The sequence below is a fragment of the Mobula birostris genome, chromosome 5 (genome assembly GCF_030028105.1).
Source record: "Mobula birostris isolate sMobBir1 chromosome 5, sMobBir1.hap1, whole genome shotgun sequence".
NCBI classification, from domain to species: Eukaryota; Metazoa; Chordata; class Chondrichthyes; order Myliobatiformes; family Myliobatidae; genus Mobula; species Mobula birostris.
The window spans coordinates 35,202,673-35,215,728 of record NC_092374.1 but is presented as its reverse complement, the minus strand read 5'-3'; the positions used below and the strand labels follow the sequence as shown (position 1 = coordinate 35,215,728).

Sequence of the window (13,056 nt, the reverse complement as noted above, 5' to 3'; positions counted from 1 at the left end):
GGCTTTTAGGTAGGCACATGAATATGCAGAGAATGGATATTGACCACATGCAGGCTGAAAAAATTAGTTTAATGAGGCATCATTACATTAATTAGCTCAGTGCAATATCATAGATGGAAGGGTCCATTCCTGTGCTGTACTGTTCTATAGACTCTTTATTTTGTATATACTATACAAGTTATTTAGGTTGGAGAATGCAAAGGTGGAAAACATTTCAACTGATCACAATCTCAACTTTGTTTTAGACGATAAAGATCCAACTTAATATATACTAAAGACTGACCTATAAATCACCACTTCATAAAAATGCACTGACTTCACCACATGCATATTGTTTGTAAATTAACTGATAATATGCATTCTCAGCAAAATACAAATAGTTACAAAACAATCAAAAATCAGTGTAGCAGTTAATGTCAATCTGTTTCACTGAAGACGAGAGAAATGTACTTAGAGAATTTTTCCACATATACAATGGATTCCAGTTAATCAGGGCAGCTGTTTATTTGGGACAACTCATAGAACAAAAACTTATCAAGATAGATGGGAAACCTTTCATTTATTTTGGACACTATGTCACATAATTTGGACAAAAGACTTGCTGAACAGTTTCTAACTAGCATCAGTCGCATGCACTTGTATGGCTGTTTGACATTACACGTGCTTACAGCGAACAGTTCTTAAATAGCATGTCTGTGTGTTCAAAAAACAGCAAGTTTTGTCATTTATAGTTGGCAAGAAATAATCAGTAAGACAATTCAGAACTGTTTTGCTCAATGCAGTTTCAAGCATTCAGGCTGAGAGATGCTAGAAACAGCCAGGAGCAAAAAAGAAAAATTTCACTACTTCAACAAGGAAGGAACTATTAAGAATTTGAAGGTATTGACAATCATCTTGAATGTTACAATGAAAATGAAGATTTGGAGGATGCAATCGCCAAAAGCATTGTATGAAGGCAGTCCATCATCTGCACTAGATGTCAGTGATGATTTTGCTCATGTATAGTTGATCAAAAGAACATGGTAGCAAACACTGGATGAATTTCTCTGTCGATAACAATTAGGAATTAGTACAGTTTTATAGTACTGTAGTAGCATTATTACTATAATTTGTTCTGTATTTCATTTAAATACATATTTACTCACTTAAACAGTGGTTTGTTTTCTTTATATCTTTTTAACTATTTCCATGAGATTTCAGCTAACTGAAGCAGAAATATACTGGTCCCAATGTCCCAAATAACTGGAATCCACTGTATACACTAGATAATCATTTTAGAATAATGAAATCCAATTTTAACATTAACTAAAATTTTATGAAAAAAATTGGAATATTCCAATGCATTACCCCCATGTTTACCAATTTGTCCTTAAATTTAAATATCAAATTTATATAAAGCATTCCATCATGAAATAGGATTTTATAAAACAATATTTTGCTGTGCAAATTTTATCAAAATACTTTTCATTCGAAACAGCAACGGTTGCCAGGTTTAAGCAAGGTAATTTAAGTCTAATTCAACCTAAAGAAACCTGATATTGAAAAGCTATGCATTTTTAAAAAACAACATATACACTACTCTTGGCTGCATCCCTCCCCCTCCTGTCTTCTCCTATCATTTTGGATCTCCCCATCCCCCCCCCCACTTTCAAATCTCTTACTAGCTCTTCTTTCAGTTAGTCCTGACGAAGGGTCTCGGCCTGAAACGTCGACTGTATCTCTTCCTAGAGATGCTGCCTGGCCTGCTGCGTTCACCAGCAACTTTGATGTGTGTTGCTTCCATATACACTGCATGATGTTTTTCTTCTCAACCCTACTTCTAAATGACTAAAAGGCAATCCGTTAATACTAAGATCAGTGGTCTTGAAAACTTGAACCAATTTATTCCGGAGTTCAAAGAAGCCCTGCACTTATTGGTGTTGCAATTTCTTACTAGTTCTAGAGAGCGAGGTGAAGTGCATGTTTCTGTGACATTTTTTAAATGCATTTTATCCCAGCTGCGGCCAAAAAACGTTTAAAGTTTAATTTAAAATCTTGTGAGGACACAAATACAGGGGAAAGAGGGAATAGGAGACCGTGGGAACGCTTCATCGCGCCTCTTTACTGTCAACTTGTATGAAGCTTACACGGGGAAGGGGGATTAATTTTGGGTCTAATCTGATAAAGTAGAGAAGTAAACAGTGTTATAGCGATACTACCAGTCAACAACTCCTCCGCCCTCAAACTCGGACTGAGCCCATTTATTCCACAAAGGTTTATTTCAGATTGAAGTCCGATTAGCGGAGCCGACTTAGGCCCGGTCGGCCCCTGTTCCGGGACGGCTGCGCGCCTGGGTCGACTCCTGGTCCCAAACCGATCTGGACTCGGCCAGGCCCGAGCGTGCGCCTGTTCGCAGGCCTGGTTTGGGCTCAGTCAACGTCAGTTTACTCGGCGGGTTTCGGGCCTATGACCAGCGACGCACCGGTTTCCTTTTTCTTAAAGCATATACCAAGCACCGCCCGCGATTATCAGCGTGGCGGCCTTGCACCATCCCTCAATCTGGCGGATACATCAACATCCCTAAGCAAGTCAGAACGCGGGCAAGTAAACGGACTGAGCACCAAACGCCGTCATTCCCGAGCTCCTTACCCCGCAGACTGCGGCGATCCGGCCGACATTGTGAGAGCGAGCAAACCGGAGACTACGTCCAACGTCGGCGGCCTGATATCATCACGTCTCCGGCGCCGCCGCCGCCGGGAGGGCTGAACCTTGGCGCTGCTGTTAGTCTTCCCCGCCACCGAGTGGCAGTGTGCAAGCGATGGGGAATCGGCTCGCAACAATGTCCCCCAACTGGCATTGAATAGTAGAGTAAGCCTCACTGTTTATGGTTGCAAAATAAAAAATTGTACTGAATATTGCACAATGGAGGTTATTGCCAGGAAATTGTGTTATAGGGATAATAATTAGTGAAGTCCCTCAGGAGTCAGTTCTTGTCCCAGAGTTATCTATGTATGATTATGGAGAAGAGGGCAAAGTATAAGGTAACCAAGTTTGCCATGACACAAAAATAGGTGGAAGGAAATATTTTAATGAGGATATTTGTACTTTGCAGCAGGATATAGATAGAGTGAGTGAACAGGTGAAAACATTGGAAATAGAATTTTGTATGAAAGAGGTTGAAGGAATGCAGAATCCTTATCTGATATTTATTACACCCAATGTTGAGTCCAGAAGTCAGTAAGCTCAAGTTTAATTATCATTCAACCAAGCATGAATACAGCCAAATGAAACAGCATTCCTCCAGGGCCAAAGTGCAAAAGTACCAAGAGTCATACACAGCACAAGGCACATATTGCAAGTAAATATAGTCACACAAGAATTATATATATAATGGGTGTTAGCAGCAAGAACAAGCAGTTCTTAGTCTGCAGACAAATGTAAGCACGTGCACAATCCAGCTTTTATTCCACTGACTGAACACTGGAGGGCAGTACCAATGGAAGGGCCCAGCCCTCAACCCAGCATGGACACTGCACCACACCACCTCCAGTGACACCTCTCCTGGAGTGCTGCAGCAGACAAGCCTGTGGCTTGAGGCCTAGTCCTAACTGCAACCAAGGACACGCAACTCCACTGCCATCCGTCTTCCCCATAAATAAGGGGAAAAGACTCGCAGCATTTCACATTATCAATGTCCAACTAGGTCGTACGATTGCAAGAGAAACATCTAAGATAATCACTAACTGTTAAGTTGCTCACCACCTTCTTAGCAAGCAGTAGCATAGTCCATACCAACTCCAGGTCCACCATCAATGAGCAGCTCACTGATGGGCTGGACCTGCAGTGCCTGAAATTCTTCAAGTCCAGCATTATACTGTAATCGTAAAGAAGGACATTTAGAAATGCAAAATACACCTTTGGTTGGCTCCTGAGAGGCCACTGCATTTGAATGCACCGCCATCTTACCGGAAGTATAATAGGAGTACAGTAATGTGCCAAATCTAAAATTGTCGTGCTACTCCTCAAATGGTTGGCAATGGTGGGCAACAAAAATTTTGCTTCCTGAATACTTTAAAGTGTATTTTATGGATTTTGGCCTGCTGATCATGAAAATCACCATGAAATTTCCCTATTACAAACTATTTTTTTAAAAATCGCCTATATTTGTATTTTCTATTCTTAACTCATGTCAGAATAACTGATGCCAAGATTAAAGAAGACAAATCAAACAGGTCACCAATGGCAGACAATTCAAAGAAATTCTAGTGGGACTGGAGAAAATCACATGGAAGGCATTCAACGATATTGTTGAAAATTTTCTTGGCAACTATAGGGGACTGAACTAGGTGCAACTGGTTGACAACATGCTTCAAGCATACAAAACCATGAAGTACAACCTGTCACTAAAGATTCATTTTCTGCATTTCCATTTAGACTTCTTTCCTGCAAATCTTGGTGCTGTCAGTGTCGAGCATGGTGAAAGGCTTCACCAGGACATTGCTGTCACAGAGAAACAGTATCAGGGCAACTCGAATCCATCAATACTGGCTGATTATTGTTGGACACTTAAAGTGAGAAGCCTTGGACACTGAGTACAAAGGAAAATTATAAATAAAACAGTTTTAGCTTAATTGAACTATCGCAAAGTGCCAGCACTATTATGCAATTAAACGCATTATATTCAATTAAAGTTAATTTCTCGTTTCTCCAAATTCCTATGTGATACCAAGTCGTCTGAAACTATATTTGTGTTTGGCTTCAAGTGCTCTATCATAAACAAAAAAAAATGCTGAGGAAGCAACTCTTTTGAAAAATATTGTTCCCCAATGTAATTTTTCTTTTAAATATCAATCTGATTCTGTGTTGAGAATCTTTTACTTTATCATCCTGTTAAGCAGTACATTCCAGCTGCTAGCTACCTGCTGAGTAAAAAAGTGTTTTTTTTTCACGTTGCTTGTGTAATCATGTTAAGATTGTGTCCTTGAAGTTTCCACAATTGTGAAGTTTCTCTATCAACATTGTCTTGTTATTTGGAATTCTTCTGTCACATCTCCCTTCAATCTTCTCTGCTCAATTGATAACTAGTTTCTCTACCTTTTTTCCTGTAACATATTCCTCATCCCTGGAACATTCCAGTAAATATTTCTCCACACTCTTCCACGACTTCATATGCTTCCTGAATTATGGAGACCAAAATTGAACCCAATAGTGCCATAGTGGGTGAATTAATTTTTGTCTCACCATTCGGGTGATGGAAAAGGGCAAAGCTCGCTCTTCTATCTATAATAACGAACGGTAGTCCAATATTTTAACAGTAAGACCTGTGGGGGGAGCTCCTAGAGTATAGAAAGACAGCTGAACAGCTGTGAATGAGTGAGCCATGTGGAGTAGCGAAAATGCAGGATAGCAACTTAAACATAGGACATAGAACATCACAGCACAGTACAGGCCCTTCAGCCCACAATGTTGTGCCAACCTTTTAACCTACTCTAAAATCAATCCTGCTCTCCTACACAGCCCTCCATTTTTCTTTCATCCATGTACTTATCTAGGAGATTCTTAAATGTCCTTACTGTATCTGCCTCGACCACCACCCCTAACAGGACATTCCATGCACTCACCACCCTCATTTAAAAAAAAAATTATCTCCAACTCCCCCCCCCCACTATTCTTTCCTCTAATCACCTTAAAATTTGCCCTCTTGTTGAGAGCTTGTTTATAACATTCAAAACACTAATCTGAAGGAATGTATCAGGTCAGGTCAGTGATACGTCTGCAAGTGATAAGTAATCCATGGGTATTTTATGTTGGCATATTCGAGATTATCTGACTGAACTTGCAGCAGAGCAGTCTGAAGTTGCAAAGTACATTTTTTAGTCCTACATATTTGCATTCTACATGGGGTATTTCCATTGCCTGAGCAGTAATTTATCAGCAAAAAGTGGGCTCTGCAAAGTACCCTGTTTTATTTCCACCCAAGGAGGTTATCATATAAAATAGTTGGCAGTTCTTCATTCTGTGGCCTGAAGACAAAATTACAAAAACAAAGGAAGTTTATAACGAGACCAAAACTATTGCTAACTTCAATCTAGTTGACATTCAGTCAAATCCCCTATATCGAGATGCCATTTGATGGTTTAAATGAAATCCTGTAATTGGATACCTTGAGAAAATGTTGCTGGGATCTACATAGGGAAACAGTGGTAAATAGTAAAACAGGAACAGAAGCATCTGCCCAATGGGTACACAGTATGATACAATCAAAATGAAGAAAATTATTACTCAGATATATGGAAAATTAATGACCTTTAATCTTAACAAAGTTTTAAAAAGACTAATACTGTAAAACCTACTTTATTGTGAACTAGAGGATAGAACACCTGATATGTCCAGATCCATGCGTATTTGTGGGATCCAACCGTTGTCCCAGGCGCAATGCTTCTTGAGCAGAACATGGAGCTGGAAATGACATTTGAGAAGAAATTTGTGCTGGCAACTATAGCAAGTCATGAACATAGATGAGTACAACACAGGATCAGGCCTTCACCCCAGCATGATGCCAGCCTAAATGAATTCCATCTGTCTACACATGGTCAGAGTACTCCCATGGTGGTCCTGCACGTTTTGAACCTGGCACCATGAGCTTGCGGGGCAGCCATGAAGGAGGCTGCATTAGACCATAAAACAAAGGACCATAAAACACATGAGCACAATTCGGCTATTCAGCCTATCAAGTCTGCTCCAACATTCAATCGTGACTGATCTATTATTTTCCCTCAATCCCATTCTCCTGCCTTCTCCCCATAACCTTTGAAGCCCTTACTAATCAAGAACCTATTAACCTCTGCTTTAAATACACTCAGTGACCTGGCCCCACAGCTATCTGTGGCAATGTAGTCCACAGATTCACCACAATCTGACTGAACGAATTTCTCGCCAATAACAGCACCAAACGACAAAGGTTGTCTGTATTTGTAGCCAAATTTTCTGGGTTTTTTTCTGTTTTAAGCCTTATTATATATACATATATGTTTCAACAGACTTAAGTATCAGTGGAAGTTCAGTACAGTTTTTAATTAAATTGTAAGCTTCATTTTATATTTCATGCAAAAATTTAAAACTATTTTGAATGCATTAATGATGATTTTATTTTGGATTTTAAGTTTTATTCTACTTTTTGTGACGTAGCAATAAATAGTCACCGTGAACTGTCAAACCCAAGGATTAGGCATCTACTTACAAAGGGGGTACTTGGGGCAATTTCTGTGGTCTGACATTTTGTATGGTCCAGCAACAGTCAAGATCAAAGGGTGCCGCACTAAAGAGCTTCAACACGTGTTAAGATTTAAACCGGCGTGGTTGCCCCCATTATGGATTTTCTATGCAGACCTATTCCATGAGATAACAGACATCAGTGACCGTCCGCGCTGAATCACAGATAGTGCAAGCTGTTCACAATAAATGATGAATCAAAAGTTGGTAGCTTTCCTGAAAGCTATCATTGCTATCACACATACCCCACAACGTGTTCAACTTCTGTGGGCCCGCCTACTTTGGCCTTTCATGAAAAAGGAGTCATGGTTTGAGACGTGCCTTAGTGATGGAGGCCTGAAGTCATGGAGGCCTTAGTGATTTGCCACAATATATCCATTAGATGATGCACATTGATGTCTCTGCCCTGATGAATGTTTAAGACCATAACCCGTAAGACATAGGAGCAGAATTAGAAAATAGTCCGCACATTTATTTCTACTACCAAAGTGCATGACCGTGCATTTTCCAACATTGTATTTCATTTGCCACTTTCTTGCCCATTCTCCTAATCTAAGTCCTTCTGCATCCTACCTGTTTCCTCGTCACTACCTGCCCCTCCACCAAACTTTGCATCATCTGCAAGCGTGGCAACAATATGGAGCTGTTTGTGTATTGCTCTTTCCTGGATGATGTTATTAGACTGTTTCCCTTGGTGGACCAAATCCAGAACGGGTAACATGGTTTCCGTACCATTTAAAGAAGAGATTATGATAATGAATTCTTTCTCTCAGGGAGTCATGAATCCTTGAAGTTCTCTACCCAAGAGAGTTGTGGAATTTGAGTCACTGAATACATCCAAGAATGAATTTGACAGCTATTTCAGCTATGGAGGAGTCAAATTCAGGTAGGAAATTTGAGTTGAGCATAAGGTATAATCAGACACAATCTTTTTCAGTGGCATAACAAGTTCAGAGCATATACCGTATGTAGTAAAATGACAAATCACTCTGTCAAATATCCTGTCTCTTTATCCATAGGCTGATTGACATTGACCTCCCATGAAGTAGATATGCAGCTGCTTTGACATGGCTGATTCAGTTAGAACTTTTTAAGTTATACAGTACTCCTCTTGCTTTTGGAAATTGAAAGCATTTGAACTTGGCTAATAAAGCTGCAGTGATCAACATGGTGCATTAATAGAGGATAAATCAATATCTAGCAATCTCACCAATTCTGGCTTAAAGGTAACCCTCCCCAGATATTGACGTATAAATGTGGCGACACTGACTACCATGAGGAAGTGGTCGGAACTCCGTCTTGTTGAAGTTAATCATTTCCTGGCACTTGTGCAGCAGGGTTATTACTTGTCATGATGAAAGGTTATCCAGATTTTGCTGCATTCAAGGACAGCTTCTACCCTGCTGTTATATGACTATTGAACAGCCCCTCCTTACAATAAGACCTCACATTATGACGTGGCACCTCATTGTTAACATGCGCTGCACTTTCTCTATAAACTGGAACCCTTTATTCTGCATTCTGTTATTGTTTTCCTTCGTACTACCTCAGTACACTGTTGTAATGAAATGATCTGTATGGATTGCATGCAGAACAAAGTTTCTCACTGTACCTCAATACCTGTGGCAATAATAAGCCAATTTACCAATTTAAAAATTTACTTCATTTTCTGAGAGGTTGCACATCAACTAGGAGGAAAGCAGTAACTAGTATCTGTAGGAGAACAAACCTAAGAGAATCATTAAAAATGCTAAACCCCTGGGGAGAGCATGTAAGGGGAATTATATAATAGCCAGAATATTGAATCACACAATGGGAATTCTAACAATGAATATCATGTTGTGCAAAATAAATTTAGAAAAGGAAAATAAACCTGATGTCACCTGCTGATTCCATCTCACTTTATAAGCTAATCACTTTTCAGGGCAAAGAGAGAAGTACTTTTATACTGGCTCTAAAGTGGAGATTAAATTTCCTTAACCAAAAGCAATTAGCCTCCAAAGACCTCATTAAGTATCTCATTATAGCACTTGTACAAAAGGGGAAGATGAACAGGAAAAATATCAGATTTTACAGTAGATCTGGTCCACTTAATGGACTGGTTACTTCAAGCACCATGTTGATAAAGGCTGCCTTATTATTTCACCAGATACAGCAGGCAGAGAAAAAAAAATAAGATAGGGAAGGAAAATCATATAGGCAAGGCAGATTACCTGAATTTCTGTTAATTTAATATACAATTGGATGGGATGATTAACTATTCACACAGGAGATCTGGTAGGTCAAGGTCAGGAAAATGAAATGTGCTGCATAGTCTTCAGATGATAAGAGTGTAATTACTTCAATGCACATCTTATAGAGAGAGAAACACTTTATTTTCTGTGGCTATAGAGAGAGGAAGAGGATGGAAAATTGATCATAGAGAGGATTATAATGAGGCCAGAGGTTGAGAGAGATTAGGAAATTTGGTTGGGCAGATGATCAAAGAGGTGTTTTTGGATTGGACAGATTATAGGGAGTGGTGGGCAGGGATGAGGAAGATTTGGAGTTCAGATGCATGCATCTGAATGAAATTTGAGAAGCAAGATAGAAAGAGGATGGTTTGTGGCTCAGGCTGGGTTTCAAGATACGGCCCGGGTTGGGGAAACATTAGGAGCACTCATAGCTTGAGAAGCTTTACAAAAATATCTTCTTGAAACCAGTAACAGGTTTGCTAACATTCAATCAAAAAGGTGCAGCAAAACTTATTTTCAGTCTGATTACTGGTCTAGGGTAGGTGCAGCTGAGGAGCTGAATAAAGTGAGAGCAATCTTGTCCCCAGGTACATCCATCCCAACTGATGACCATCAGGCTATTGTCTTCAAGACAGACCTCATTTCTTTCAGAGATCATTCCTTACAACTCATTGTCCCCCACAATACATTGTCCACTCCTACCTCCTCCCTGGAGCCTTTATCTCTTTGTTTCACTGAACTTATTTCTTCTTTCTTTGGCACTACTCTTCACCCATTATCCCAACTTTCTCCCATTCTTCCAACTTACATTGATAATGTACCCAATGCCCTTTGCCTCTAACAATTTATAGTGGTTTTGTCCCAGCCACCTCACTTTCTACATTGCTGTCCATTCCCTGTACAACTTCAGCCCACATCATGAAACCATTGTTAGTTTTTACTTGAACACAGACTCAACCAGTTCCTCCCCTGGAATTTGCTCGAACATTGAGCATCTAACTTCTCCTATGACACTTGTCACTTTTATCACATCAAAGGTATATCTATGGAAATCCACGTGGATCGAAGCCTTGCCTGATTCTTTGTGGGGTATGTGAAACAATCCCTATTTCCGTTCCTCTCAGGTTTCATCCCTCACTTCTTTTTCCAATTTAGTTCTATGGCCTCCATTACGAGGTGCTACCAAACAAGGTTCAGACTACTCTTGTGATTCTAAAATACAGATGTCTGTCACTTTAATTCTTCATCCTATACATACCCATATCTTCTCCGTCCACTTGTCTCTTTCAACAAAACCAAAATAAGCTCAAGGAATATATCATTTTCCATCTTGGAAAATTACTGCCTCAATATTGAATTAAAAAATTTCAGATAGTCAGCTTTACCAGTTCACATCAAAATTGATCATAATAACTCATAACAAAGTTATGAGAGACAGAGATAGAGTAGAGAGTCAGAATCTTTCCCTCAGGGTAAAGGAGTCAAACACCAGAAGACATGCTTTTAAGGTTGGGGGTTGGATTTTAAAGGTGAAATGAAGGGTAGATTCCTCACACAGCGAGTGGCAAGCACCTAAAATAGGTTACCAGGAGTGGTAGTGAAATCAGGTAGTTTGGTGGAGTTTGAGAAGCTTTTGGATAGACACATGAATATAATAGGGAATGGAGGGACATGGATGATGTACAGAAGGATGACATTTAGCATAATTTAGCATCAAGATGAGCACAACATCATGGACCAAATGATCTGTCCAGTTCTAGGTTCTATGGTCAGTTCCACATGATGTGTTGTTTTATAACTCAAAGCTCCTGCACTGTGCTTTTCTCTCTCTGTCTTAGTTCATCACCTTCTATTTATATCTCCTCAAGTCAGTTCAGCTGTGGTTAATAAATGTTCACCACCCACTTTCAGCCTCAGCTGGCATTACCACTAATTGTGTCATTCACTCCCTCTTGGTCTGCACTACATCACAGACATTTCCTTTATTCTCTTCATCCCCACACCCCCCCCCCCCCCGCAATTTAAAACACGTTTGATTATAACATTTCACAGCTATGTTGTAAGTTTATTAAAGTGAAACACCAACTTCATTCTCTCTTCACACAAGTCGTGCTGTGTACATAGAACAGTACAGCAAAGTATGGGCCCTTAAGCCCATGATGCTGTGCTGACCTTTATAAACCTACTTCACGATTAACCTAACCCTTCCTTCCTACACAGCCCGTAACCCTCCATGCTTTTTTGACATCCATGTGCCTATCCAAGAGTCTTTTAAAAGAGGGTACTAGAATTCACAACCTCAGAATAGAAAGACGCCCCTTTTGAACAGAAATGAAGAAGAATTTCTTTAGCCAAATTGTGGTGAATCTGGAATACATTACCACAGACAACTGCGGAGGGCAAATGATTGGGTATATTTAAAATGGTGGTTGATATGTTCTTGATTAGTAAGGGTGTCAAAGGTTAGGGGAAAAAGTCAGGAGAACAGTGTTGAGAGGGAGAATAATTCAGCTATGATTGAATGATGGACAGACTTGATGGACTGAATGGCCTAATTCTGCTCCAATGTCTTATGGAAGGGGGAATAGTGCTGATGGAATTGCTCTGCTGGAAGCTGACATGGATCTGATGTGCTGAATGGCTTCCTCTGTGCTGTCATAGGTACAGTAAACAAACTATTCTTCAATTTCCTAAGTTTAATTTGGCAGAAGATTAATTTCCACACTTTGTTCAGTTTTCCTTCTAAGCAGCCTTGCACTTCTGAATCGTTTGCCTTAGCAAACACTGTTGAGAAGATACAGAGTGTATCTTTAATGCTGCTTTGCTGCATGGGTCCTGTACGTGCTTCCAAACACTCCAAACAGCTGGACGGTGGGTAACTCCAGCTATTTCGCCCACATTCAGCCATAATCACAGCTGTTTAGTGAGTGACCTGCATTGGAGGCAAACATTCTGTAGTAAAGGGGAAAGGCAAAAGAAGTATGGTTTGCAATTTGTGTTGAATTGAAAATACCCCTGTCCTTTGAGATTGGTGACACTAAGTCCACTGCTGTTGGATTTTGAGTAACTGTTTTCAGTCCAAATTTTATTCCACTCATTGTCGATATTTAAGTTGATTAGGCAAGAGTGACAGGGCCAAAATGAGTTCCTCAACAAACAGGAAAAAACCTGCAGATGCTGGAAATCCAAGCAACACACACAAAATACTGGAGGAACTCAGCAGGCCAGGCGGCAGAACAATCGACGTTTTGGGCCAAGTCCCTACAGCAGGTCTGGAGAAAAAATGATGAGGAGTAGAGTTTAAAGGTGGGGGGGGGGTGGGAGAAACACAAGGTGATAGGTGATAGGTCAACCTGGGAGGGGGAGGGGTGAAGTTAAGAGCTGGAAAATTGATTAGTGCAGGAGATACAGGGCTGGAGAAGGGGGAATCTAACCAGAGAGGACAGAAGGCCATGAAAGAAAGAAAAGGAGGGAGGCAGTGGGCAGGCAAGAAGATAAGGTGAGAGAGGGAAAAGGGGATGGGGAGTTACTCTAGACTATGGTAGAGTATGTTTTGCATACATCTGAATTT

The 13,056-nt window shown here is 40.2% G+C and overlaps 1 protein-coding gene across 1 annotated transcript in view; it reads right to left on the bottom strand.

The window, feature by feature from the left end:
* Positions 1–2,730, bottom strand: part of LOC140197630 (KH homology domain-containing protein 4-like) — a 60,392-nt gene extending 57,662 nt beyond the window's left edge. The window contains exon 1 of the mRNA XM_072257872.1: positions 2,629–2,730. Coding sequence (XP_072113973.1) covers positions 2,629–2,657 — 29 coding nt within the window. The 5' untranslated portion in view covers positions 2,658–2,730. The remainder of the gene's footprint in view (positions 1–2,628) is intronic.
* Between the last annotated feature and the right edge of the window lie 10,326 nt (positions 2,731–13,056).